The following is a 25,066-nucleotide window of genomic DNA, read 5'->3' on the forward strand; positions in this document are numbered from 1 at the left end:
GGTCTGCCAATATGTTTCCATAGATGCATCAACACTTCCTTTTACAAGTGTAGATGATTAAAATTTAGATCATCCATCGTTGATGGCGTTCTTTAAAACAGATTATGTGAGTCATTTATCCTGTGTAATAGGTTATACTTTGTATAAACACACACAGTTATAACTTTGTATGAACAAAAACTCGGAGCTAAAGAGGCAAAGTTTTAAGCACTCTATTAGCATTTTAGTACTCATTCCTTTGTTACGGAATTATCAAGAACATGTCATAGAGATGCATTATAATCTGATGGATGTGGAAATTTTCATTATTGCTCGAATAAAACAAAGTAGCTTAATTATACTTAAGCCAGTTTTGAGTTTGGGAAGAACATGAGAAAGAGGAATCATTGCTATATTTCTTCTTTGACATCTTTAACTCCAATACTGGAAAATAAGAACTAATTTTAAAGGTACTGTATGTGGAATTACTGCTCTAATATGAAAATCTATATCTTTATTTAGAGATTAAAGCTCTAAAAAGTTGGGTATGGAAATTGTTAAAGTGGTCAGATATATAGAGATGTTCCCTCAAAAGCCTGTCAAACTTTATTTACTTATTTATTTATTTTGATTTTTTTAGGGCATATGGTTTCCAGGCTAGGGGTCAAATCGGAACTGTAGCTGCTGGCCTGCGCCACAGCCACAGCAAGGCAGGATCCGAACTGTGTGCAACCTCCGCCACAGCTCACGGCAATGTGGGATCCTTAACCCACTGAGCGAGGCCAGGGATTGAACCTGCAACCTCATGGTTCCCAGTCGGGTTCATTTCCTCTGCACCATGACGGGAACTCCTCCCCCCCCCCAAACTTTATTATTAAGATTATTTATCAAATGTATTGTGAGGACTTCATACTGCAGTTGAGAATTGGTACCTGATTTTATATCTGCCTGTCATCCTTGGATAAAGAGAGAAAAATGTTATTATAATCTTTATACGCCATCACATAGGGATAAGAAAAACATGACTTCTGTGTCTGGCGTTTGGAAAGATTTATTTCTCTCTCCCTCCGGCTACAAGTCACCTTTGTTTTTTATGCCTGCAGATTCCATTCTGATTGGTGTTCACCTTCAAACTGCGATGAGATCCATGACCGGGTAAAAAATGTCTTGAAATCACATCAGGCTCATCAAAGACATTCATACGTTAGTTTCTAAATTTTTCTCTTGAAGGCTTTTTATAATTAGGCATGAAAACCACCCAAGATGCTTAAAGCTCACTATACCTAATCACTGGGAAGGAAAAGATAAAGCCCCCATTTACTGGAAGTCAATGGTTATGCTAAAGGCAGTGTATTTAACTTCCCGCTTGACCTGAGTCAGTAAGCAAAATGTTTGACACAGATCTTGTGAACGATGAAGAATGTTAGTGATAACTTTCTCATTAAGAGTCAGTAAATAGTGATTTTATGATTTTTTTTTATAACCTTCGAAATACGGGAACTCTTGTTTTGTAGCCCAGCATAAAGCAATTCCATTTCCTGCAAATAGACTTGATTTAGATGGTAGAATAAGAGAGGGGGATGAGACATACGTATTTTAGGGAAGTTTCCTAGCTGATTTTTTTGTTAGTTACATACTTAAAAGAAAAAGAAATCAGGTGTATCAGGTTTAATATTAGAGAATACCATTATGAGAATACTTTCTGACATACGGCAGAAAAGTACATATGAATTACAGCTAGGGAATAATCACAGTGTACTGTTCTTTTTGTGTTTGATTCTTATTTCAGTCATGAGTTTAAAAACAGTTTTGTAAAATCAGGATCCATGTTGGACAGCAGGCTTGGTCCTGGGGATATAACTGGATTATGTGACACTGGCATCAGTTTGTATGTTGAAAAGTTTCTATATGCATATCACTTTTAAGTTAAACTTATTTTCAAAGTATAGTATATATACATAGATAGACCCTCTGACTGCCACTCCCAGGCTTAACATCATCTTAACCTCTAATAGAAGAGTCATATTGTGTTTTGTTGTTGTTGTTGTTGTTGTCTTTTTGTCTTTTCAGAGCTGCACCCGTGGCACATGAAGGTTCCCAGGCCAGGGGTCAAATCAGAACTGTAGCCAACGGCCTACGCCAGAGCCACAGCAACGCCAGATCTGAGCCTGTCTGCGACCTACACCACAGCTCACGGCAATACTGGATCCTTAACCCACTGAGCGAAGACAGGGATGGAACCCACAACCTCATCGTTCCTAGTCGGATTCGTTAACCACTGAGCCACGACGGGAACTCCATATTGTGTATTTTTGATCTTTGTACAAATAACATCCTAGCATGTCTTTGTCTTTTTCCTTCTTTATTGCTTATTTCACTTCTTTTTTCTTTTCTTTTCTTTTTTTTTTTTTTTACAATTTAGACATTTTTGCAATGCAGAAATCTTGTTATATAGTTCTTTGCTCTTACTGCTGCATGGTATTTCATTGTGTGAAAATACTAACACTGATTTACTCATTCGTCTTTTTTTTGGTGGGGCTGGGCTGGGGGGCGCTGCACCCACCACATGTGGAAACTCCCAGGCCCGGAGTTAAGCCCGCACCACAGCAGTGACCAGGGCCACAGCGGTGACAATGCCAGATCCTTAACTTACTGAGCCACCAGAGAAATCCTAGTCATGCCCTGTTGACGGACTATGGCTTGTTTCTTGTTTGCACCATTATGGAACCGCTATGAGCAGCTTATGTATCCTCAGGTAACACTGTATATGTTTAATTTGGATAAGTCCCTACCAGTGGAATTGCTCAGTCATAGGATGTGTGAATATTAAGCTTTACTAGTTACTGCCAAAGACTTTACCAAGAGATTTTAATAGTTTACACTCCTACTACCCAGTGTCTGTGTGAGTGTTATTTATTTCACATACTAACTATTACTTGATAGGTTTGTGTGTGTGTGTTTGTGTGTGTTTTCATTTTGGCATTTTGATAGGTGAGAAGTAGTTTGTCACATAATGATTTTAATGTTTCCATATCATGACATGGTCCAATGTTTCCTAATGACTAATATATATGTTTATTGGCTGTTTGGATATCTTTTTTTTTAAATTTCTCTATGATTTTTATTTTTTCCATTATAGTTGATTTACAGTGTTACGTTAATTTCGACTGTACAGCAAAGTGACCCAGTCATGCATACATATGTGTATTCTTTTTCTCACCTTATCCTTCATCACATTCCATCACAAGTGACTGGATATAGTTCCCTGTGCTATACAGCAGGATCTCATTGCTTATCCACTCCAGATGCAATGGTTTGCATCTACTAATCCCAGATGCCCAGTCCATCCCACTCCTTCCACCACCCCCTTGGCAACCACAAGTCTGTTCTCCAAGTCCATGAGTTTCTTTTCTGTGGAAAGGTTCATTTGTGCCATATATTAGAGTCCAGATATAAGTGATATCATATTGTATTTGTCTTTCTCTTTCTGATTATTTTACTCAGTACGAGAATCTCTAGTTCCATCCATGTTGTTGCAAATGGCATTATTTTGTTCTTTTTTTATGGCTGAATAGAATTCCATTGTATATACATACACCACATCTTCTTAATCCATTCATCTGTTGATGGATATTTAGGTTGTTTCCATGTCTTGGCTATTGTGAATAGTGCTGCAGTGAACATACGGGTGCATGTATCTTTTTCAAGGAAAGTTTTGTCCGGATATATGCTCAAGAGTGGGATGGCTGGGTCATATGGTAGTTCTGTGTGTAGTTTTCTAAGGAACCTCCATACTGTTTCCACAGCGGTTGTACCAGCTTACATTCCCACCAACAGTGCAGGAGGGTTCCCTTTCCTCCACACCCTCTCCAGCATTTGTTATTTGTGGACTTACTAATGATGGCCATTCTGACCGGTGTGAGATGGTACCTCAGAGTAGTTTTGATTTACATTTCTTTAATAATTAGTGATGGTGAGCATTTTTTCATGTGCTTGTTGGCCATCTGTACATCTGCTTTGGAAAAATGTCTATTCAGGTCTTTTGCCCATTTTTTCATTGGGTTGTTGGGTTTTTTGCTGTTGAATTGTCTAAGTCGTTTGTATATTTTAGAGATTAAGCCCTTGTCAGTTGCATCGTTTAAAACTATTTTCTCCCATTCTGTAGGTTGTTGTTTGTTTTGTTTTGTTTTGTTTTTTAATGGTTTCCTTTGCTTTGCAAAAGCTTTTCAGTTTGACTAGGTCCCATTGGTTTATTTTTGTTTTATTTCTGTTGCCTTGGGAGACTGACCTAAGAAAACATTTGTATGGTTGATGTCAGTGAATGTTTTGCCTATGTTCTCTTCTAGGAGTTTGATGGTGTCTTGTCTTATGTCGAAGTCTTTAAGCCATTTTGAGCCTATTTTTGTGCATGGTGTGAGGGTGGATATCTTCTTTGTGATTAGTTGTTCAAGTAAATTGCCAATTTTTGTACTGAGTTGTCTCTTTTTTGGTTTGTTAAAAGTTCCATATAGATTCTTGATATGAGTTCCTAGTCAGATATATGTTTTGAAATTTTTTCTTTTACTCTGGGTCTAGCCTTTTCATTGTCTTAATGATATCTTTTTTTTTTTTTTCTGTCTTTTCTTTTTTTTAGGGCTGCACCCGAGGCATATGGAGGTTCCCAGGCTAGGGGTCTAATTGGAGCTGTAGCCTCCAGCCTACACCACAGCCACAGTAACGCCAGATCCGAGCTGCGTCTGCGACCTCCACCACAGCTTACGGCAACACCGGATTCTTAACCCACTGAGCGAGGCCAGGGATTGAACCCATGACCTCATGGTTCCTCGTCGGATTCTTTTCCACTGCACCACGACGGGAACTCCTTAGTGATATCTTTTGATGAAAAGAAGTTCTTAAGTCCAGTGAATCCAATTTATCTTTTCTTTTATTAGTATTTTTAGAATTTTTGTCTTCTTCATCTATAACAGGAATAGAAAAGAGTTTTATTAGAGCCACACTGAGGACTATACCATAGGAGACTTGACTCGTGAAGAACCACTTGAATTGTGTTGTCCAGACTATGAAATGGAGGAGGCTTATATGAGCAAAAGCCACAGAGTTACTGTTAGTTACATGAGTTGTTTATCAGTAATTATAGTTGGAGCTGGCAGGAAGTAAAGTGCTCTCTTGTCAAGTAAGGATTGGTTGGGGTCCTAAATGATTGTGCAGTTTCAAGAGGAGACCTGGAGACCTTAAGTTTGCAGCTGGCTGCTGCCTAATGTTTTGAGACCGGCTGGTGGTGTCCTTGAATTTGATATAGTTATTTCAAATACTCAGTGATGCTGGAACCTGTTTGAAACTACCTCTTCAGTGACCACCTGGCTCCATTTTGGGTGCCCGAACCACAGTTTCCTATCATCAGAACAAAGAACAAACATCAAACATGACAGGGGTACAGTCCTTCAAGGTTTCGAAGGAGATTAGCACATATACAGTGAGTCAGCATCACTTGGTGTCTGATAAGGGAACCTCATTGTCAAAGGAGTATGACTAGCATTGGTGTTACGGAAAGGGGGGAGCATTTATTCTGGTTTTCCAAGTGGACATTCTAGATAGTCAGGTAAGTGTATAGCGCTTTTTTTATTTTTTATTTTTATTTTTTGGTTTAAGCAGTTGTACAAAGCTGTTTGATAGGCCAGGAGACAGGCTGCTCTAGGTAGCATAAAGTTCAGCCCAAATCATATACACAAGCCAGGAGCCAGGAGGACTTCTGCATACCTCAATATGTGAAAATTTCTTCCAGCAGTCCACTTCAAGACTTCATCCTTGGTTTTATTCTGAAGGTTTTTTTTTTTTTTTTCCCACATTCAAATACATGATCTAGTTGGAATTATTTTTTCTGTATAGTGGTAGGTAGGTGACAAATTTCAAGAAAGTTTCAAGTTTTATCATTGTGGACATGTTTATTTTTCTTTCTATTTCTGATAATTTTATTTTGTATATTTTGGAGCCGTATAATTGGTTGGATACAGATTTAAGACTATAATACAAACCTTTTATTGTGATGTGTCACTTTTTATTTCTAATAATGTCTCTTGCTTCACAGTATGTTTTGTCTGCTAGTAGCAGCTTTCTTTTGGCTGGTATATCCATGGTGTATTTTTTCCATCCCTTTGCTTTTTATCAGTGTATTTAAAGTGCTTATCTTCTGAATAGCACGTGAGAATTTTTTCCAGTAGTGAAAATCTAGATTTTTATGTAGATTGATAAAACTTTTTTTGGATTAGATTAGTGACTTTTTAATAATCCATTTCTTTTTTATTAACTTGTAGTTAATTTTTTTTTTTTTTTACTATTCGTTGGTTTCCCTAGAGATTTCACCTTGCTTATGTAAGAAATTATTTCTTTGTTGACCTCCCAAATAATGTAGGGACCTAAAAACCATTTAACTATTTTTTAACCCACCTCTTTTTTTGCACATCTCTTATGTATTTTATTTTATTTTCTGTCTTTTGTCTTTTTAGGGCTGCACCCACAGCATATGGAGGTTTCTAGGCTAGGGGTCAAATTGGAGCTGTAGCCGCTGGCCGACACCACAGCCACAGCAACACCAGATCTGAGACACGTCTGTGACCTCCACCACAGCTCACAGCAACCCTGGATCCTTAACCCGCTGATCAAGGCCAGGGATGGAACCTGTGTCCTCATGGATGCTAGTCAGATTTATTTCCACTGAGCCACAACGGGAACTCATCTTATCATGCATTTTAATTCTACAAATATAAAACACCTGACAAATTATTATTGTGCTGTTTATAAATTTTAATCACATATTTACTTTCTGTTATTCTTTATTCTTTCCTGTATTTCTGTGTTCCCATGTGGATTTTAGAATCATTTTCCTTCTGCCTGAAAAACTCCCTTTAATACTTTTTTCTTTAAAAAAAAGTATAGCTGATTTACAGTGTTGTACTGATTTTTAATACTTTCTTTTATTTTGTTCTCCTGGCTTTGAATTCTGACTTTGTTTGTTTGAAAATAGCAGTTTTACTTCTATGTAGGGTTGCTTTACTGGATATAAAATTCTAGAATGGTGGTTATTTCTTTTGTCCTTTAAAAGATGCTGTTGAGATTGTCTTCTAGCTTCTTTTATGTTGGTTGATGAGTCAGCTGTTATTCCTTTGAAGTGAGGCGAAGTTTCTCCCCTCTATTGCGTTTAAGATTTGCTCTTCAATTCTTTTTGCTTGGCAATCTTACTATGGTATACGCAGATGTAGTTTTCTTGAATTAATTCTACATTAAGTTTGCAGAGCTTCTTAAATTTTAGATTGATATCTTTCATCTGTTTTGGAAAGTCTATTCATTCTTTAAACAGTTCTTCTGTTCCAGTATCTCTTTATTCTTTGTCTAGAATTTCCAATTATATTTATATAAGGTCTTTAGATTGTATGTCATATGTATCTTATGCTTATGTTGACGTTTTTTCATTCTTTTTTTCTCTCTCTAGTTTAGATACTTTATTTTGAAATGTCTTCTAGTTTGCTAGTCCTATCTTCTACTGTGTTTATATTGCTGTTGAAACTATTTGAAACTTCTTGAAAGACATAACTTTCAAGGACTTATTGAAAGATGTAAGCTACCAAAGTTAACTCAAGGCAAAGTAGATAATCTCAGTGACTGTATGTCTATTAAAGAAATTTAATTTAAGGTTGGAAATCTTCCATGAAAGAGAACCCTAAGCCCAGAAGCTTTCTCTAATGAACTCTCACATACCTTTAAGGAAAATGTAGAGCCAGTTTTACGCATTCCTGAAAATAGGAGAAAGAATACTTCCAGGTTGTCTTGAGATCAACAATTTAGTCTAATGCCCAAACCAGACAGTGATGTTATAAGAAAAGAAAAATACAGACCAAAATCCCTCATGAACATTTACATAAAAATCCTTAACAACAAACTAAGAAATTAGAACCAGCAGTATATAAAAATGAAAATGCAGGAGTTCACATCATGGTGCAGAGGAAACAAATCCAACTAGGAACCATGAGGTTGTGGGTTTGATCCCTGGCCTTGATCAGTGGGTTAAGGATCTGGCATTGTCATGAGCTCTGGTGTAGGTCACAGGCGTGGCTCAGATCCTGAGTTGCTGTGGCTGTGGCACGGGCCAGTGCTATAGCTCCGATTCAACCCCTAGCCTAGGAACCTCCATATGCAGCAGGTGCAGCCCTAAAAAGCAAAAAAAAAAAAAAAAAAAAAAAGAAAGAAAATACATCATAATCAAGTGGGCTTGTTCCAGAAATGCAATGTAAATTCATCCCGTTAGTAGACTAAATACATATTTGTTCTCAGTGTCATTTCAATAGACACAGAAAGAATATCCAGTAAAGTTAAACTCTATGCATGATAAACACTCTTAGTAAAGTTGAGGTAGAAGGATACTTTCTCAGTCACTAAAGAGCGTCTTTGAAAACCTACAGCTAACATTTTACTGAGTGTTGAAAGACAGAAACCAGGCAAACATGCTCTCTCTCACAATTCCTTCAACATCATATTGGGCATCTTAGATAATTCAGATAGGCAAGAAAAGTAAATAAAAGGCATATAGGTTAGAAAGGAAGAAATAAAACTGTATCTATCTAAAGGATATGGTTATCTGTGTAGAAAATTCCAAACTAGAGAAAACCTCCTAGAACTAAGAAGTGAGTTTAGCAATGTTACAGAATATAAAGAACATAATTTTTTCTCTGTATGCCAATGAACAATTGAATTTTTTAACATAATTTTGATTTTTTTTTCCATTATAGCTGGCTTACAGTGTTCTGTCAATTGTCTACTATACAGCAAGGTGACCCAATTACACATACATGTATACATTCGTTTTTCTCACATTATTATACTCCATCATAAGTGAGCAGACATAGTTCCCAGTGCTCCTTTTTAAAAAAATTTATTTATTTATTTATTTGTCTTTTAAGGGCTGTACCCATTGCACATGCAGGTTCCCAGGCTAGGGGTCGAATCAGAGCTGTAGCCACTTGTGTTCACCACAGTCACAGCAATGCAGGATCCAAGCTGCATCTTCGATCTACAGCACAGCTCATGGCAATGCCAGATCCTTGACCCACTGAGCGAGGCCAGAGATCGAAACTGCATCCTCATGGATCCTAGTTGGGTTCGTTACTACTGAGCCACAACGGGAGCTCCTGGAATTCTAAATTAGAAAATCTCTACAGTTTGCAATAGCAGCAGAAATTAAGGTGCCTAGGTATACTTCTAACCAGATTGTACCTAATACAGGTTCCGCATTCTGGGAACTACAAAGCTCTGTTAAAAGAAATCAAAGATAGAACTAAGCAGAGAGATACACCATATTCATAGATTAGAGGACTCAATATTAAGAGTCATTTTTCCTCAGTTTGAACTCTGGATTCAATGAAATAATAAAACTCCATCAGGCTTTTAAATGGATGACAGGCTGATTCTAAAATGTATATGGAGAAAATAAAATTAAAAAAATGTATATGGGAAAAAAAAAGTGTGTATGGAAAAGCACAGGAACTTTGGAAATGCCCAAAGGTATAGATAGCTACTTATACTATAGTACAGTTTGAAGGTGGTTTTGTGTAAGTTTAAACACACTTATTGTATGACACAGCAGTCCTACTCCTAGCTATTTACCCAAGTGAACTGAAAGCGTATCTCCACTCAGAAATCTGTGCATGAACGTTGATGGAAACTTTATGCATCACCACGAAAAGCTGGCGCAAAGAAGATGCTCTTTGCGACTGGTGAACCAACTGTGGTATCGCCATTCAGTGGAATGTATTCGGTGATGAAAAGAATGAGAAATTCGCAGATACTACAACATGATGACTCTTAAATCTAGTTTGATAAACCAGAACCCCAAAGCTGCACGTTGTATGATTTTATTTATATGACACTGTTGAAAAGCAAAGGCTAGGAGGTGCAGAAGCTGTTAACGGCAAAGAAACCAGCCTCTCGGGAGTTTTTAGGGTGCAGGAACTGATTGATATACTGATGTGACTGGTATGTGACTTAAGGAATTTATCAAAACGCCTAGAAAAAAATGTACTTTAGAAAGAGTTGAATTGATTGTGGTGTTAGATTTTCCGAGGATTTAATACAGGTTGCAAGAAATCTAGCAGTGCTAAAAATACAAGACTTGTCTTTAGATTAGCTTACCTAATACGACATTTTGGCTGGATACAGTAGAGCTGAAGCCAAAAAGAACTACGTAATCACTGTATTCTCATTTCGGGATCACCAAACTCTTTCTGGAAAGAGCCAGATGGTAAATATTTAGTATGTATTTGACATAGGGTCCCTGTCAGTACTGCTCAGCTCTGCTGAGGTAGCGTGGAAGTGGTCAGGCATAGACAACACATAAGCAAGCATGTCTGTTTTCCAGTAAAACTTTATCCATGCATATTAAAATGTGAATTTCATGTCATTTTCATGAAATAGTCTTGATTTTTTCCCCAAGTCATTTAAAAATGTAAAAATTACTCTTAGCTCTCAGGCCTTACCGAAACAGGCCAGTGGCCAGAACTGCCCTGAGAGCTCTCTGCCAGCCCTGCTCTGGCAGGCAGAAGTGTTTCACACAGGGATGTAGAGTAATGATTCTGAAAATACTTTGCATGGGTATGAGAGTTAGATAAAGAAGTAAATAAACTGTAGATAAAATAACCAGATTTCACATTGTCGGAAAAAGCTTATAAAGAAGCAAGATGGGTAAAAGCTAGATGTGAACCCTGTGAAGCTGGATTAAAGTCCAAGATGACAGTTTCATTTCCTTTTTATTTTAATAGGTACAGGTAGACTGATACAGAGAAATAGATGTAAGAATATGCATAGGTTCGTACACATACCTATTTCTTAGCTTTGTCCTTTGAAAGGCCTAGGAAGAGTGACAACCCAATAGCAAAATCACACCCAGCTCCCCAGATCTAATACGTAATACGTGTTTCTAAATACCTATTTTCTTTTTTTTTTTTTTTTGTCTTTTGTTGTTGTTGTTGCTATTTCTTGGGCCGCTCCCTCGGCATATGGAGGTTCCCAGGCTAGGGGTCTAATCGGAGCTGTAGCCACCAGCCTACACCAGAGCCACAGCAACGCAGGATCCGAGCCGCGTCTGCAACCTACACCACAGCTCACAGCAACGCCGGATCGTTAACCCACTGAGCAAGGGCAGGGACCGAACCCACAACCTCATGGTTCCTAGTCGGATTCGTTAACCACTGCGCCACGACGGGAACTCCTAAATACCTATTTTCTATAAAAGTTACCAGGGCTTTTCTTTTCTTTCTTTCTTTCTTTTTTTTTTTTTCTTGGAGCAATAGCTATTTCTGGGGATGGGTCAAAGAAAACAAAAGATTAGCACGAAACACCTTGCAGTGTGGAAAATGAGAAGTTGCTAAAAAAAAAAAAAAGGAAGAGACGAGGTGGGAGTGCTCTCGTGTGCAGTGGACTAAGGGTCAGCATTAAGACTGTAGTGACTCGGTCACTTCAATGGCACAGGTTTGATCCCTGCCCAGGAATTTCTACACGCCATGGGTGCAGCCAAAAAAAAAGTGGGGGCGGGGGGTAAGGGGAATAAGGGCAAATCAAAAGGACACAGGAGCCTACCTGAATGAGCCTGCGGTGACCATTTCTAGAATATTTTGCGAAACAAAATAAATAGCAACAGTACTGGGTTATAATCCAATCAATAAAAATGAATATCCATGAATCCACAATGAATGACTCATCGTGAGAATGGACGCATCTTCCTTACAGAAGACTCCTAAAAATAATTGTTGATATTGCTTAATGCCCCTCCTCCTGAGCGTGGGCTGGACTTGAGAAATAGTAATTAGGTGAGGAACTCAGGCGAATGACACCATCTTCTCGAGAAAGTAATGACATCCCTAGTGGTCACTCGTGTGGAGAGCATGTGTCTCTAGACAGCACGTGATGCGAGGGGCATGTCTGTATCACATCGACCCCTCAAACCTAATCTTAGTCTCAGAATACAATGGATGAAGCTCAGAAACTTCCTACAAGGTACCTGACAAGTACTCTTCCAAACTGTCGAGGTCGTGAGAAGCAGGGAGGACAGAAACTTGTCACAGATCAGAGGAGACTAAGGAGAAATGTGTTACAACGTGTTACCTTGTATTGGGTCCTGGAGCAGAAAAAGTGCTTTACTGGAAAAACCGATGGCATCCAAATAAAGTCGGCGCTTTAGGTAACAGTATTGTACCAATGTTAATTTCTTAGTTTCGCAAAATTTTCCGTGGTACTAGGAGATGTTAACATCAAGAGAACCTGCATGAAGGGTGAAGTTCCTGTGTACAGGAATTCTTTGTCTTTGCAGCTTTTCTCTAAATATAAATATTCAAATCCCCCAAATACTGAATTCTTCAATCTCGGACCTTTGGGCTTTTACCTGAAAGTTGGTGTGATAACAGACCCCTTCCTTCTCGTAGGTTCTATGTCTAACTCTTCTCAAGCAAGACAGCAGAAAATCCATTTTACTTGGCAGAGGCTTTTTGCTGAGCTTTTTGTCCCTTCACCCTGCATAGTTTCAGACATTCTGCAAGTGTCTTGAGGGAACAGTCAGCTCAGTTTTGCACCCATCGTGTCTCACTTGGTTTTTGCCTTTCAGATGTTTACATGGAGCATAGCAAGACTGCCAAAACATGCTGGTTTATTTGTTCTCCAGAAGTGGACCTGTGACAAAGCATAGATTCTCAACATTTTGTTCTATTCTCAGAATCCACAAATGCCCCCAGGAAAATTGCAGCTGCAGACTCTTAGCTCACCTCTCCCCTCAGGAATCTTGGCATCACAAGTACTATTGTTTAAGCAGCTTCCTAATGCTTTTCAAGAAAAACAACACACACCCCACACACACCCCACTCCTTGCCACGGAGAAGGGGACACCTTCACGTCACTTCTTTTAATTACCCTAATTTGTGTTTGTCCCTGCCCCGACTCTCCGGGATGAAAGGCGGCAAGGGTGCCCCTGTTGGCTTACACTAGACACTAAATCTAAGTATCTTAAATTGTTTTACACTGGCAGCAGCCTGAGCATAAGCCCTTGAAATTAGTCATATTTTTTGGCCCATGTTCATTCATATAGTATATACAGAACATTTTTCATCAAATATCTGCATGGTCTGTACCTTGCAAAGCACTGGGGATATTTTCATGAAATTAAATTTTCCATGAGAAACTAATATGATCCACTGATCATTTTATAAACCAAAAAATGGATATGAAAAATTAAAAAGCAGCGTGGCACAGTATCTGATTAAGTATAAGAATTAGAAGGCGTAAGCAGGAAATGTTACCGTTCTTTCAGAGAAAACCTGAAATTGATGACCTAGGAATAATAACTTTATTAAACATTCCCTGGCACAGTGCATGTATTTATTATTCTATTTTATCCTCACAATAATCTTACAAAGTAAGTACTATTAAGAAGTACTGTTTCAAAGATGAACTGAGCCTCAGAAAAGTCGAGACTTGCATATAAAGTCACATAGCTACTTAGGATGATTGGAGCCAAGATTTGAGTCTGGATTAATACGCTTTGATCTAAACCACTGAGCCCCGCAGAGAGAAACCCACAAAGCACCATCCGACACATAGAAGCCTAATACTATGCCTAAACATAAACATATGCAAACATGCAAACACAAGATCCATAGAAAGAAACAGTAACATAACCAGAGACGGCCGTTCGAGGTGGACACGGAGACATGCTCCCCCGTCACTGGTCAGACAGAAGCCCTCGTGGGTCCTCCGTGAAGGACACTCACAAACAAAGCTTCACCAGCTTAAAGAGAAGCATTAGGGTGTTTTTAAAAATTACTTCTCAAAGAATTTATTTAAATATCAACCTCTTCTGGGCCAGTGAACAAGTCCTCCATGAATTATGAAATCTTTGGCTAGTGCAGAGGAGAGGAACACACACTATGTCAAAAGTTTGGTAAACATTTATAGGTGGAGAGCACCCATCTCAAACTAGCTAATGAAGTCAGTGATCACAGAAGATTCTGCTGAAAATAGAACCTAGTCAGGGAGTTCCCTGGCGGCCTAGCAGTTAAGGAGTCAGCGTTGCCACTGCTGTGGCTTGGGACCTTCTCCATGCTGGGGGCACTGCAAACCACAAAACAAAACAGAAATTCCCCAAAACAATAACAAAAAAAAAACCAGTCAAGTAAGGAGAAAATATTCAATGTTTTGACTCCCACATTCAAGAAAATCTAAGATCATTTCAACAAAGACCCTAGTCCTTTGCTGTTACCCCTGAATCCCAGTTTCTGGCGCCTTTTGGCAAGAAGTTAGAGAATGTGACTTAATCCTTTCTGCCTATATTGTCTAGAAATTCATGTTTTTACTTGAGACTTGTTCTGGAAATTATGAGGTATAGTTCAGCTAAAGCAGAAAATATTTGGGCCAAATCATGGAAAAACAAAATAGGAAGCACAGACTTTATCCAAAATCCCGGAGTCAGGAAGTCAGATGCATTCGAGAACTGGGGTAGGTGTTAGTACTGTGACCAATAGAAAAAGGTCTATAACCTCTTCGAAGGAGAAAGCCACGCCTCAGACCTAGTTAAATTTTGCCATACGGCAATTCAGGCACGATGTTGCCAGGTCTTCCAATTATTTTTAAAAGTACTGATTATTATGTAAATTTGTTGCCTTTAATTCAAATTAAAAACATAAAACATTTCATGGGCCAAACAAAGCACATACACCCACTGTTAGTTGGCAGCCTCTCCTTGTGTGATCAGTGTATAATCAGTGTTTTTCTTTAAGGAAATGAATTTGATAGCATTAAGTAGTCAGTTGGCTTGGAGAAAGAAAAACAGTTTGGAGTGAGACTTTCCAACATAATGAAAGAATAAATCAGGAAGGGTATGTGATTTGCCAGGGAATATTATGGTTTAAATTTTTGTTTTTAAGGCCGCACCTGGGGCGTATGGAAGTTCCTGGGCTAGGGGTCAAATCGGAGCTGTAGCTGTGGCACAGACCCGAGCCAGGGCAACACCAGATCCGAGCTGCGTCTGTGACCTACACTGCAGCTCATGGCGATGCCGGATCCTTAACCCACTGAGTGAGGCCAGGGATCAAACTTGTGTCCTCATGGGCCCTATGTTTGGTTTTTAACCCTCTGAGCCACAACTGGAACTCCATAAATTTTAATATTTTAAAATTGATTAGTAAGTTTAGCTAAGCTTTACTGAATTGCTACTATATGCCAGCCACTGGATTATGTGCTGTTTTATGAAGGCTCTGTCTGGAACCAGTCTTTTCTTCTGGTAGTTTCCTCATAGGTTTCTTGTGCTAGTAGAGTTAGAATGTAACACACTTAGAATGATACTGGCAGATAGAAAATGTTTAATAAAGGTTTGCTATTAAAAAATCACTCATCTGTGGTAGTAATAAAATGAAGATTATTATAAGCAATGAAGAAGTCATTTTCACAAAGGACTCATTACTTTATCCCCTGAGAAGTCGATTTATGCTTTTATTGGCTCTGATGTATATATCTTTTTCTACATTATTAAATTTTGGTCTATATCATTTCTTTCCTTCTCCTTTCTTTGGAATTAATTCGCTGTTCTTTCTCTTAAAAGCTTTTAGTAACTATTCACATGATTACATTTGGGCTTTTTCCTAATATGTACATGTATTTAATTAAGACTATAGATTTCCTTCTAAGCAATGGTAGTATTTTCACTACCATTTCTCATTTCCATTGTAATTTTTCCTTTACCCTTGTGTTATTTAAAAAGGTATTGCTAGGGAGTTCCCTTTTTGGTTCAGCAGTTAACGAACCCGACTAGGATCCATGAGGATGCAGGTTTGATCCCTGGCCTTGCTCGGGGGGTTAAGGAACTGGCATTGCCCTGAGCTGTGGTGTAGGTCACAGACGTGGCTCAGATCCCGCGTTGCTGTGGCTGTGGCATAGGCCAGCGGCTATAACTCGACCCTGGCCTGGGGACTTCCATATGCTGCAGGTGCGGCCCTAAAAAGCAAAAAAAAAAAAAAAGCATATTGCTACATTTCCAAATATTCTAACCGTATTTTACCATTTCGTTGCTCTTCGTTCTACAGTGCATCTCCAAGCTTCCTCTGTCATAATATTCTTGCATTCCCTTTAGTGTAGGTATTATTGCAGATGAATTCTAACAGGATTATTGTTTGGTTTTTTCTTTTGTCTGAAATTTTCTTCATTTTGCCTCAGTTTTTGAAAGATTCTTTTTCTGGTTGTGGAATGCTAATTTGGCAGTTATTTTCTTTCCGCACTTTCAAGCTACTATTCTATTGTTTTGGTAAAGGTATTGGTCTTGTTGCTACTTTGAACATATCATTTTTAATTTTTAGGCTTTTAAAACTGAGGACTGTAACTCAAATACAGAAAGTTGCCTAAGATACATGTTGCTGGCATTCTTTTGTTTTTGTCATTGCTGTTTTGTTCTGTCCATGCCTGTGGTGTGCGGAAGTTCTGGGGCGAGGGATTGAACTTATGCCACAGCAGTGACCCAAGCCATGGCAGTGGCAACGCCAGATCTTTAACCCCTGAGCCACCAGGGAACTCCTAAGATGAACCTTCTGAACCACTTACTGCATCAGGATGTGTAATCCAGCCAGCCATCCCTGTAGTCATCTTCGTAGTCCCGCAAAATAACAAGCCTCCCTCAATCAAAAGAAGAATCCAGGATCCTAATTTTTATGAAAATTATTTCCCTACCTTTCCTTATAATAATTATCCCCCAAAGTGAGCATTTATTTCCTTATAAAAAATTTTTTTAAATAGTTTTAATACATTTTTTAAAGGCTGCACTTCATTTACGGTTATTACAAAATATTGACCGTATTCTCTCTGTTAGACACTGCATCCTCTAGCCTATCTTAGCACCCAGTAATTTGTACCTTTCACTCTCCCACCCCTATATTGCCCTCCCCCCCCATTAGAAACCACTAGTTCTCTCATATCTGTTGGTCTGCTGCTTTTTTGTTATATTCACTAGTTATATTTTTTAGATTCCACATGTAAGTGATAACATACAGTATTTGTCTTTTCTCTGTGTGATGTATTACACTTAGCATAACGTCCTTCAAATCCATCCATGTTGCTGCAAATGGCAACATTTTCTTATTTTTTATGGCTGAGTAGTATGCCACTGTATGTATCTATATTATTCTCCTTCCCTCTCTCTCTCCTCTTTCTCTCTTTCATGTTAGCAGCTCCAATTCCAAGATGTATTACATAGGCATTAAAAACGTACTAATACAACTCTGCTATCCATTCTTCGTTTATTTGCTGGAATACTTCTGAGAAGCTTTGCTTCATCTGTTTGGTTACTTCATGGCACTGTCCATATTTGAAAGGCAAAATAAATGATCTCTTTTTCTAGTTTTCATAATGAAGATTTTTTGTTCTTTAATATACTCCAAAAGTGACCAACTAGTTTTTATATATCTTTTTTTATTTTTTAAATTAAATTTGTTATGATTATTTTTCCTTTTTAGGGCCCACCCATGGCATTTGAAAGTTCCTGGGCTAGAAGTCAAATCAAAGCTGCTACTGCTGGCCTACACAGCCACAGCAATGTGGGCTCTGAGCTACATCTGTGACCTGTGCCGCAGCTCATAGCAATGCTGAATCCTTGACCCAGTGAGCAAGGCCAGGGATGGAATCCGCATCTTCATAGGTACTAGTCAGGTTCTTAACCTGAAGTCCTATTTGTCTTTTTTTTAGATCATTGTAAACTCATGGATTTGAACATACTTGATGGATTTTGGTGTATATCAGCTGTTATTCTTATTGGTATTCAAATGAGCATAACTTTGGCCAATGGGAAACCCTTCAAGTTGACTCCCAAGTCTTTTTTTTTTTTTTTCTCCTAGGGCTGTGCCTGGGGCATATAGAGGTTCCCATGCTGGGGGTCTAATCGGAGCTGTAGCTGCCTGCCTACACCACAGCCACAGCAATGGAATCTAAGCCGCATCTGTGACCTACACCACAGCTCATGGCAACTCCAGATCCTTAACCCACTGAGTGAGGCCAGGGATCGAACCCATGTTCTCTTGATGTGAGCCGGGTTCATTAACCACTCAGCCCAGACGGGAGCTCCTCCCCAGTCCTTTTGATGTGACCTTGGTAGTCTTTAACAGCCCCAGACTCATCTTTCGCATTTCCTCACCCAGTTCTCACATCAGCCATTTCTCTAAAAAATTCTGTTTTGTTTTGATAAGTTATATTTTCAGACCCAAACCTGTGTGCTAGTAATGCTCATGCTACAGAGCATGTCATGTTTTTTTAAGTCTCTTTAACGGACGGAACTAGAAAAGACATATTTTTAAGCATATAATTCCTCATATATTCAGATTCTAAATTAAGCCCGCAAGATTTTTTTCCTTAACTTCTTATATCTTATATGTATCTTCTTCTTCTTCTTTTTTTTGTCTTTTTAGGGCTGCACCTGCGGCATGTGGAGGTTCCCAGGCTAGGGGTGGAATCAAAGCTTAGCCACTGGCCTACGCCACAGCCACAGCAACGCCAAATCCAAGCCACATCTGCGACCTCCACTGGCCTACACCACAGCTCACGGCAACACCAGATCCTTAACCCACTGAGCGAGGCCAGGGATCAAACCTACAACCTCATGGTTCCTAGTCGGATTCGTTTCCGCTGTGCCAGGATGGGAACTCCATATGTATCTTCTTTTTTTGTATATCAAGTCTCATTTCTCAAGGACATCAGAGAAGATAAAATCAGAATATAGCCCAGGTCCTCATTTGCTTTGTCAGCAAGATGTTCTCAGGACAAAAATAGCAATGTACCACAAGAGATTACTAAAAACAGTTAAATTTTTTTTTTTTGCATATTCCCTCTGCATTTTCTTCTCTTCTTCTCTTTTGCAATTATACCCATCTACATTTTCCGAGGATATACCCTTATATGTTATACTCTGTCCTTTGTATCCTTCACTTAGATTTAGTTCTGCATGTTAAGTACTTCCTGTTCGCTATTTCACGTCAGTGACTTTTCCAATCATTTCAGTTTTCTTATACTGTTTTTTTTTTTTCTTTTTAGGGCCGCACCTGCAGCATATGGAGATTCCCAGGTGGGGGTCCAAATGGAGTTGGAGCCGATGGCTTACCCCAGAGCCACAGCAGCTTGGGATCCAAGCCGTGTCTGCGACCTACACCACAGCTCACAGCCATGTCGGATCCTTAACCCACTGAGCGAGGTCAGGGATCGAACTCTTGTCCTCCGGGATGCTAGTTGGGTTCGTTAACCACTGAGCCGTGACGGAAACACCCTCATTTCAGTTTCCTGAAGCTTTTTCTCTAGTAGATTCCTCACAAAAACTCATGGGACACATATTCCCAGAGTCGCATAATAGTGACATTTTTTTTCTGTAGCCTTTATGCCTAAAAGTTAGTTTGGCTGCATATAAAAATCCTAGCTTACATTTTCTTTATTTTGAATATGTTACTTGATTGTCTCAGACACAGAATGTCACTTTGAAATTCTGCTTAAAATCCAAGTTTCTTTCCCTTGTAAGTGCCTTGGTTTTTTTAGCCTGGGAATTAAAAAAATTTTTTTTTTCTTCGTCTTTACAGTTCAGTAACCAGAAAACAGCATGATGTTAGGTATTTTGGATTGACTTTTTTCCCAGTGTGTGTTGTGTGCCTTTCATTATGTTTTCATTTTTTGTTGAAAATTTCCTTTTAATTATGATTTTTAGGGCTTGTTCTATTCTCCTGGCCTTCAGTTTCTTTTCCATTTTTTAGATTTTTATAATTTCTATTTATATGTATTTTGGATTTTATTTGCATATGGTATGCATTTTTCATCCTCTCTCAAATTCTTTTCATGTTCTCCTTTCTCAAGGAGAGATTATTATTATTATTATTAATTATTTTCCATTAATTTCCTCTTTCTGATTTTTACCATCTCATTTAGGTTTTTTTTTTTTTTCTGATTTCTTAAAATACTGTCTCATTTTTTTTTTTTTTTTTTTTTTGTCTTTTGTCTGTTGTTGTTGTTGCTATTTCTTGGGCCGCTCCCGCGGCATATGGAGGTTCCCAGGCTAGGGGTTGAATCAGAGCTGTAGCCACCGGCCTACGCCAGAGCCACAGCAACGCGGGATCCGAGCCGCGTCTGCAACCTACACCACAGCTCACGGCAACACCGGATCGTTAACCCACTGAGCAAGGGCAGGGATCGAACCCGCAACCTCATGGTTCCTAGTCGGATTCGTTAACCACTGCGCCACGACGGGAACTCCTGTCTCATTTTTAAGGACGTTTAGTTTTATTTCTTTTACTAATTATTAGGGTGGAATAGACCTCTTCAGTGGCTGCCAGTGATTCTTGCCTACCGGAATTCTCACCCCTGGTAACCTCCTCCCGCCTTCCATGAATAGGGCTCATCTGTGTAAACCATAGGCTCTTGCAGAAATTGTAGTGTATGACTTCCAAGGCTAGATCATAAAAGATGTTGGTTTCTGTCTTGTTCTTCCATAAGCTCATCTACTCTTGGTAAGTCAGTCGTCAGGTCGTGAGGACATAGGTAACTGAGTACATTTTTGATCTGTTTTGTGAGCATGTCTTTGCTGGCGTGCTTTCATTGAGAGCTCCTTAATTGGGTCTATTTTCCCCCTTCCTAAATTAAAACTTTTTATGAAGTTTAACCCACTTACAAAGATTTTTGTGTGTGTGAATTATTTTTTTCCTAGGCTTTGAGAAGGGACATATGATTTAGATTAACTTTTCTAAATCCATAGCTTGAGAGCTCTTTTTTTTTCCCCCTGTTTTTCTCATTTGTTCCAAAACATGGCAGCTTATAGGCTTCCTGGCTTTCTTTCTCTTGCAGCTATTATATAGATTTTTATTCTCCCTTTAATTTTGATTTCCTGCTGAATTTGGATTCTTTTCCCAGATGTTTTTATTCAGTGTAAAGTTTTATCTTGGAAGGTGACTTTGGCATGTTCGTTTTGATAGTTAATGTGTCCCAGACTGCTCTAGCTCCTTCAGAATGTTCTGTAAACCCTTTGTACTCATCACTATGGAAGTAGGAAAACCTCTTCCAGTTTCAGTTGCTGTTCTTAAATTGGCCCACTGAGGTTTTGTTTTGTTTTGTTTTTTGTTTGTTTTTTCCCACTGAGCTTTTGAGTGAAACTTTCTTTTCTTATTTTGAAGTTACCCAATGTATCAGGTGCCTCAATGTTTTCTTCTGATTTCTCCTCCAGAGATAATGTTACCATTTCTTGTAACTACTGGTGATTTGTTTTCATCTCCTCATAGTTGGAGGTTCATGCAAGTATCTTGTCACATCATTTTGTTGCAGATGTTATCCGTGGATTTTTTAAAAAAGTACTACATCCTAGATGCTTAATTTTTAAGAAAATTTCAGTATAATATACTTTAATTCTAAATTGTACAGCCCAGCGAGTTTTCACCAGGTGAACCCATGTGGGAACAGCATCTGAGTCAGGCCGGCTATTGGAAATTTTTCTTTCTGTCTACTTATGTATTAATTTACTTACATATCTGCTAAGTCTGTAAAGGATTGTTTGTTGGTAGATATTCTTCTTCCTGCACTTTAAACATACCATTCTCTTATCTAATGGCTTTTATGATTTCCTTGAGAAGTTGGTTGTCAGTCTTATCCTTGCTGCTTTGAAGGTAATTTCCTTTATCTCTGGCTTCTTTTAACATTTTCTCTTACCTTTGTTTTCAAAGATTTGGTTTTATGTGTTAACCCTGCTCAGGGTGGATGCTTAGAACTTTTTGAATTTGTAAATTCATGACTTAAAGTTAAATTGGGAAATTCTAGCCTGTTATCTCTTCATATGTGCAATATGAGCGTTCCTTTCTTCCTTCCTTTTTGGGTGTCCAGTTATCCTTCTGATCGTCTCCTGCATGTGACTGGCTTTCCTTTCTTTCCTTATCATTCTGGTTTCTCTTTGGTGGTGAATGTTTGCTGTGCACCTGTCTTCTGCTTCGCTGATGTGGTCTTATCTGCTGTTCACCCGTCTGTTAGGTCTTCTTGTCTGTTCCCGTGACATCAGTTCTACAGAGTCACCAAGGTGTCTGCTGGGTTCTGTGTCCACTGGTACCAGCTCTAGTCTAGCTGTTCTCAGAAGTCAGGTGCTGCCGGGGAAATGGGGGTTGCAAATGGTCAGTTCCCCACTTTCTTGGGCTTTCAACTCTCACTTGCTTTGTTATCAAAGTCTTTCTTCCTGATGTTTGTCTTTTTAAAGTACCATCTGATTATATGATAATAGTTCTTTTGCTTTTCAGTCACTCTTAGATGAGCTTGTTGCTCCCAATCTGACTGAGGCTCAAAATTTAGCAAATAACTTGACAAGGTCCTTTTATTTTTTTATTTTTTATTTCACTTTTTTGTCTTTGGTCCTTTTAGGGCCTGGCATGTGGAGGTTCCGAGGCTAGGGGTCGAATTGGAGCTGTTGCTGCTGGCCTACACCAGAGCCACAGCAACACCAGATCTGAGCCGCTTCTGCGACCTACACCACAGCTCATAGCAACACCGGATCCTTAACCCACTGAGGGAGGCCAGGGATCGAACCCCTAACCTCATGGTTCCTAGTCGGATTCGTTTCCACTGCGCCATGACGGGAACTCCCGACAAGTACCTTTTACGTGTTTGAGGCTCTTCTAGTCTTCACTTTACCTCTCTATCCTAGTGTGATTCAAAAAAATTCTGCTGAGTGCTCTGTCCCCAGAAATAGCCTTTGCCTGAGCAAAGACCAAGTATTTGAACCTTGCTAGTTCGGATTGGTAAGAGTCTTCAGTTTAAAAATAGTTATAGTTCCTTAATTGACAGTATTATTTTTAGGATATTTGATTCTTTTGTTTGATTGTGTTTTTGATTCTTGTGCCTCTTGCCTTGGTAGATTTTTCTTTCTTTCTTTCTTTCTTTTTTGTCTATTTACCATTTCTTGGGCCGCTCCCGCAGCATATGGAGGTTCCCAGGCTAGGGGTCGAATCAGAGCCACAGCAACATGGGATCCGAGCCATGACTGCAACCTACATCACAGCTCACGGCAACGTCAGATCCTTAACCCACTGAGCAAGGCCAGGGATTGAACCCTCGACCTCATGGTTCCTAGTCGGATTCGTTAACCACTGAGCCACAACAGGAACTCCTAGATTTTTCTTTCTTAAGCACCATGAAACCGTACTAATGTATGTGCTACTTTGAGATATTTTTGAGTTAGCCACCCAGTGGTCCCATGTAGCTTCATAAATCAATAAATGTCAGGTTGAGAAACTGGCTGTATATCTAAGGCCTAATAAAACTCAAGTTTCTGGAGTCCCTGTCATGGCACAGTGGAAATGAATCTGACTAGGAACCATGAGGTTGCAGTTTCAATCCCTGGCCTCATTCAGTGAGTTAAGGATCCGGCGTTGCTGTGAGCTGTGGTGTAGGTTGCAGATGCGGCTGGGATCTGGCGATGCCGTGGCTGTGGTGTAGGCTGGCAGTTGTAGCTCTAATTAGACCCCTAGCCTGGGAACCTCCACATGCCAAGGGTGTGGCCCTAAAAAGCCAAAACAAAAAAACAAAAAAAACAAAACCCTCTACTTTCTGGAATTCCTGTCGTGGCTCAATGGAAACAAATCTGACCAGCATCCATTAACCTTAATCGGATGCCCTAAATTCCCGACTGCCCTGTGAGGTAGCATATTCACTGGCTCTGGGAGTGAAGGCTTGGACATCACTGGGAAGGAACCATTATTTTGCCTGCCACAATGCCACTAACATCTTTCTGTAATTCCCTTCTCTGGCAATTTTGAAAAGATTTTTTCCCTTGTCATTTATTTTCAGCAGTTAAATATCATACACTTAGGTTGGTTTTCTTTGTATTTATTCAGTTCAGCATTTATAGTGCCTCTCAAAAAGCACACATTAGACTTATTTTCTGTATGCCATATGTCTCTTAGGTCTTTTATTTTCATTCCTGGACATTTTCTGATGGGCATGTTTTATATTACAAATATATTTCAGTCTGTGACTTGCACACTTATTTTCTTAATAACAGACCTTTTGTGAATAGAAGTTCTTAATTTAATGTAGCCCAGTTTTTCTCTTCTTTTGGTTAGTGCTTTGGTTAGCATTTTCTTTTTTTTTTTTTTTTTTTTTTTTTTTTTTTGCCTTTTCTAGGGCCGCTCCCGAGGCATATGGAGGTTCCCAGGCTAGGGGTCTGATCAGAGCTGCAGCCGCTGGCCTAGAGCAGAGCCACAGCAACGCGGGATCCAAGCCGAGTCTGCGACCTACACCACAGCTCACGGCAACCCACTGAGCAAGGCCAGGCATCCAACCTGCAACCTCGTGGTTTCTAGTCGGATTTGTTAACCACTGAGCCACGATGGGAACTCCTGGTTTGCATTTTCTTTACTCCATGTCAGAAAACTTGGGCTAACCATGGTTCTAAAGATAGCCTCCTATTTAAAAAAAGCCTTTCATCATGTTGCCTTTCACATTAGAGCAACAATGCATGTGGATTTGATTTGTTCGTGTAATGTGAGATTCGGATCAAGGTTCATTTTATGCCCTTATGATTGTAATCCAGTATCTTTCTCTAAACTGCCATTCTTTTCTCACTGTATTTATATGGAGATAGTCCTGGATTCTGTTTTGTTCCACTGGGAGTTTAGACACATGAGTTCGTTTCTGCATTTATGTCTATTTCAGTGGTTTAATTCTCTAATTTTGTGTCAATACCATACTTTCTCAATTGCTACAGGTTTATAATAACTCTTGATATCCCATGGCATAAGCCCTTCAGCTTTATTCTTGCTTGCAAATTGCTGTGATTATTCTTGTTTGTTTGTTTGTATTTTTTTTATCTACCTTCCAGAATCAACTTGTCAGTATTAAAAAAAAAAAAAAACCTGCTATGGTTTTTATTGAGATTACATTAAATCTGTGCTTTGATTAGGGGAGAACTGATATCTTACCAGTATTGAGTCTATCAATCCATAAAAATGGTGATTTTTAAAATTAATTTAGGTCATTAATTTCTTCCAATTATGTCATAGTTTTCACTTTAGAA

The 25,066-nt window shown here is 39.1% G+C and overlaps 1 protein-coding gene across 4 annotated transcripts in view; it reads left to right on the top strand.

The window, feature by feature from the left end:
• SPATA6 (spermatogenesis associated 6) overlaps window positions 1–25,066 on the top strand; it is a 118,133-nt gene that overhangs the window by 72,719 nt on the left and 20,348 nt on the right. For 2 of the 4 annotated variants that reach the window (XR_014804811.1, NM_001177917.1), the window contains exon 11: window positions 1,083–1,182. Coding sequence is in view for 2 of the 4 variants with exons in the window: in NM_001177917.1 (NP_001171388.1) it covers window positions 1,083–1,182 (100 nt within the window). In the remaining 2 variants the exon portion in view is untranslated. The remainder of the gene's footprint in view (window positions 1–1,082; window positions 1,183–25,066) is intronic. The other 2 variants (XR_014804812.1, XM_021093282.2) reach the window with 1 other exon arrangement.

The sequence above is a fragment of the Sus scrofa genome, chromosome 6 (assembly GCF_054392235.1).
Source record: "Sus scrofa isolate SSC_HxYL_T2T_F1_AM1 chromosome 6, Sscrofa_HxYL_maternal_Yorkshire_Landrace_v2.0, whole genome shotgun sequence".
Lineage (NCBI taxonomy): Eukaryota > Metazoa > Chordata > Mammalia > Artiodactyla > Suidae > Sus > Sus scrofa.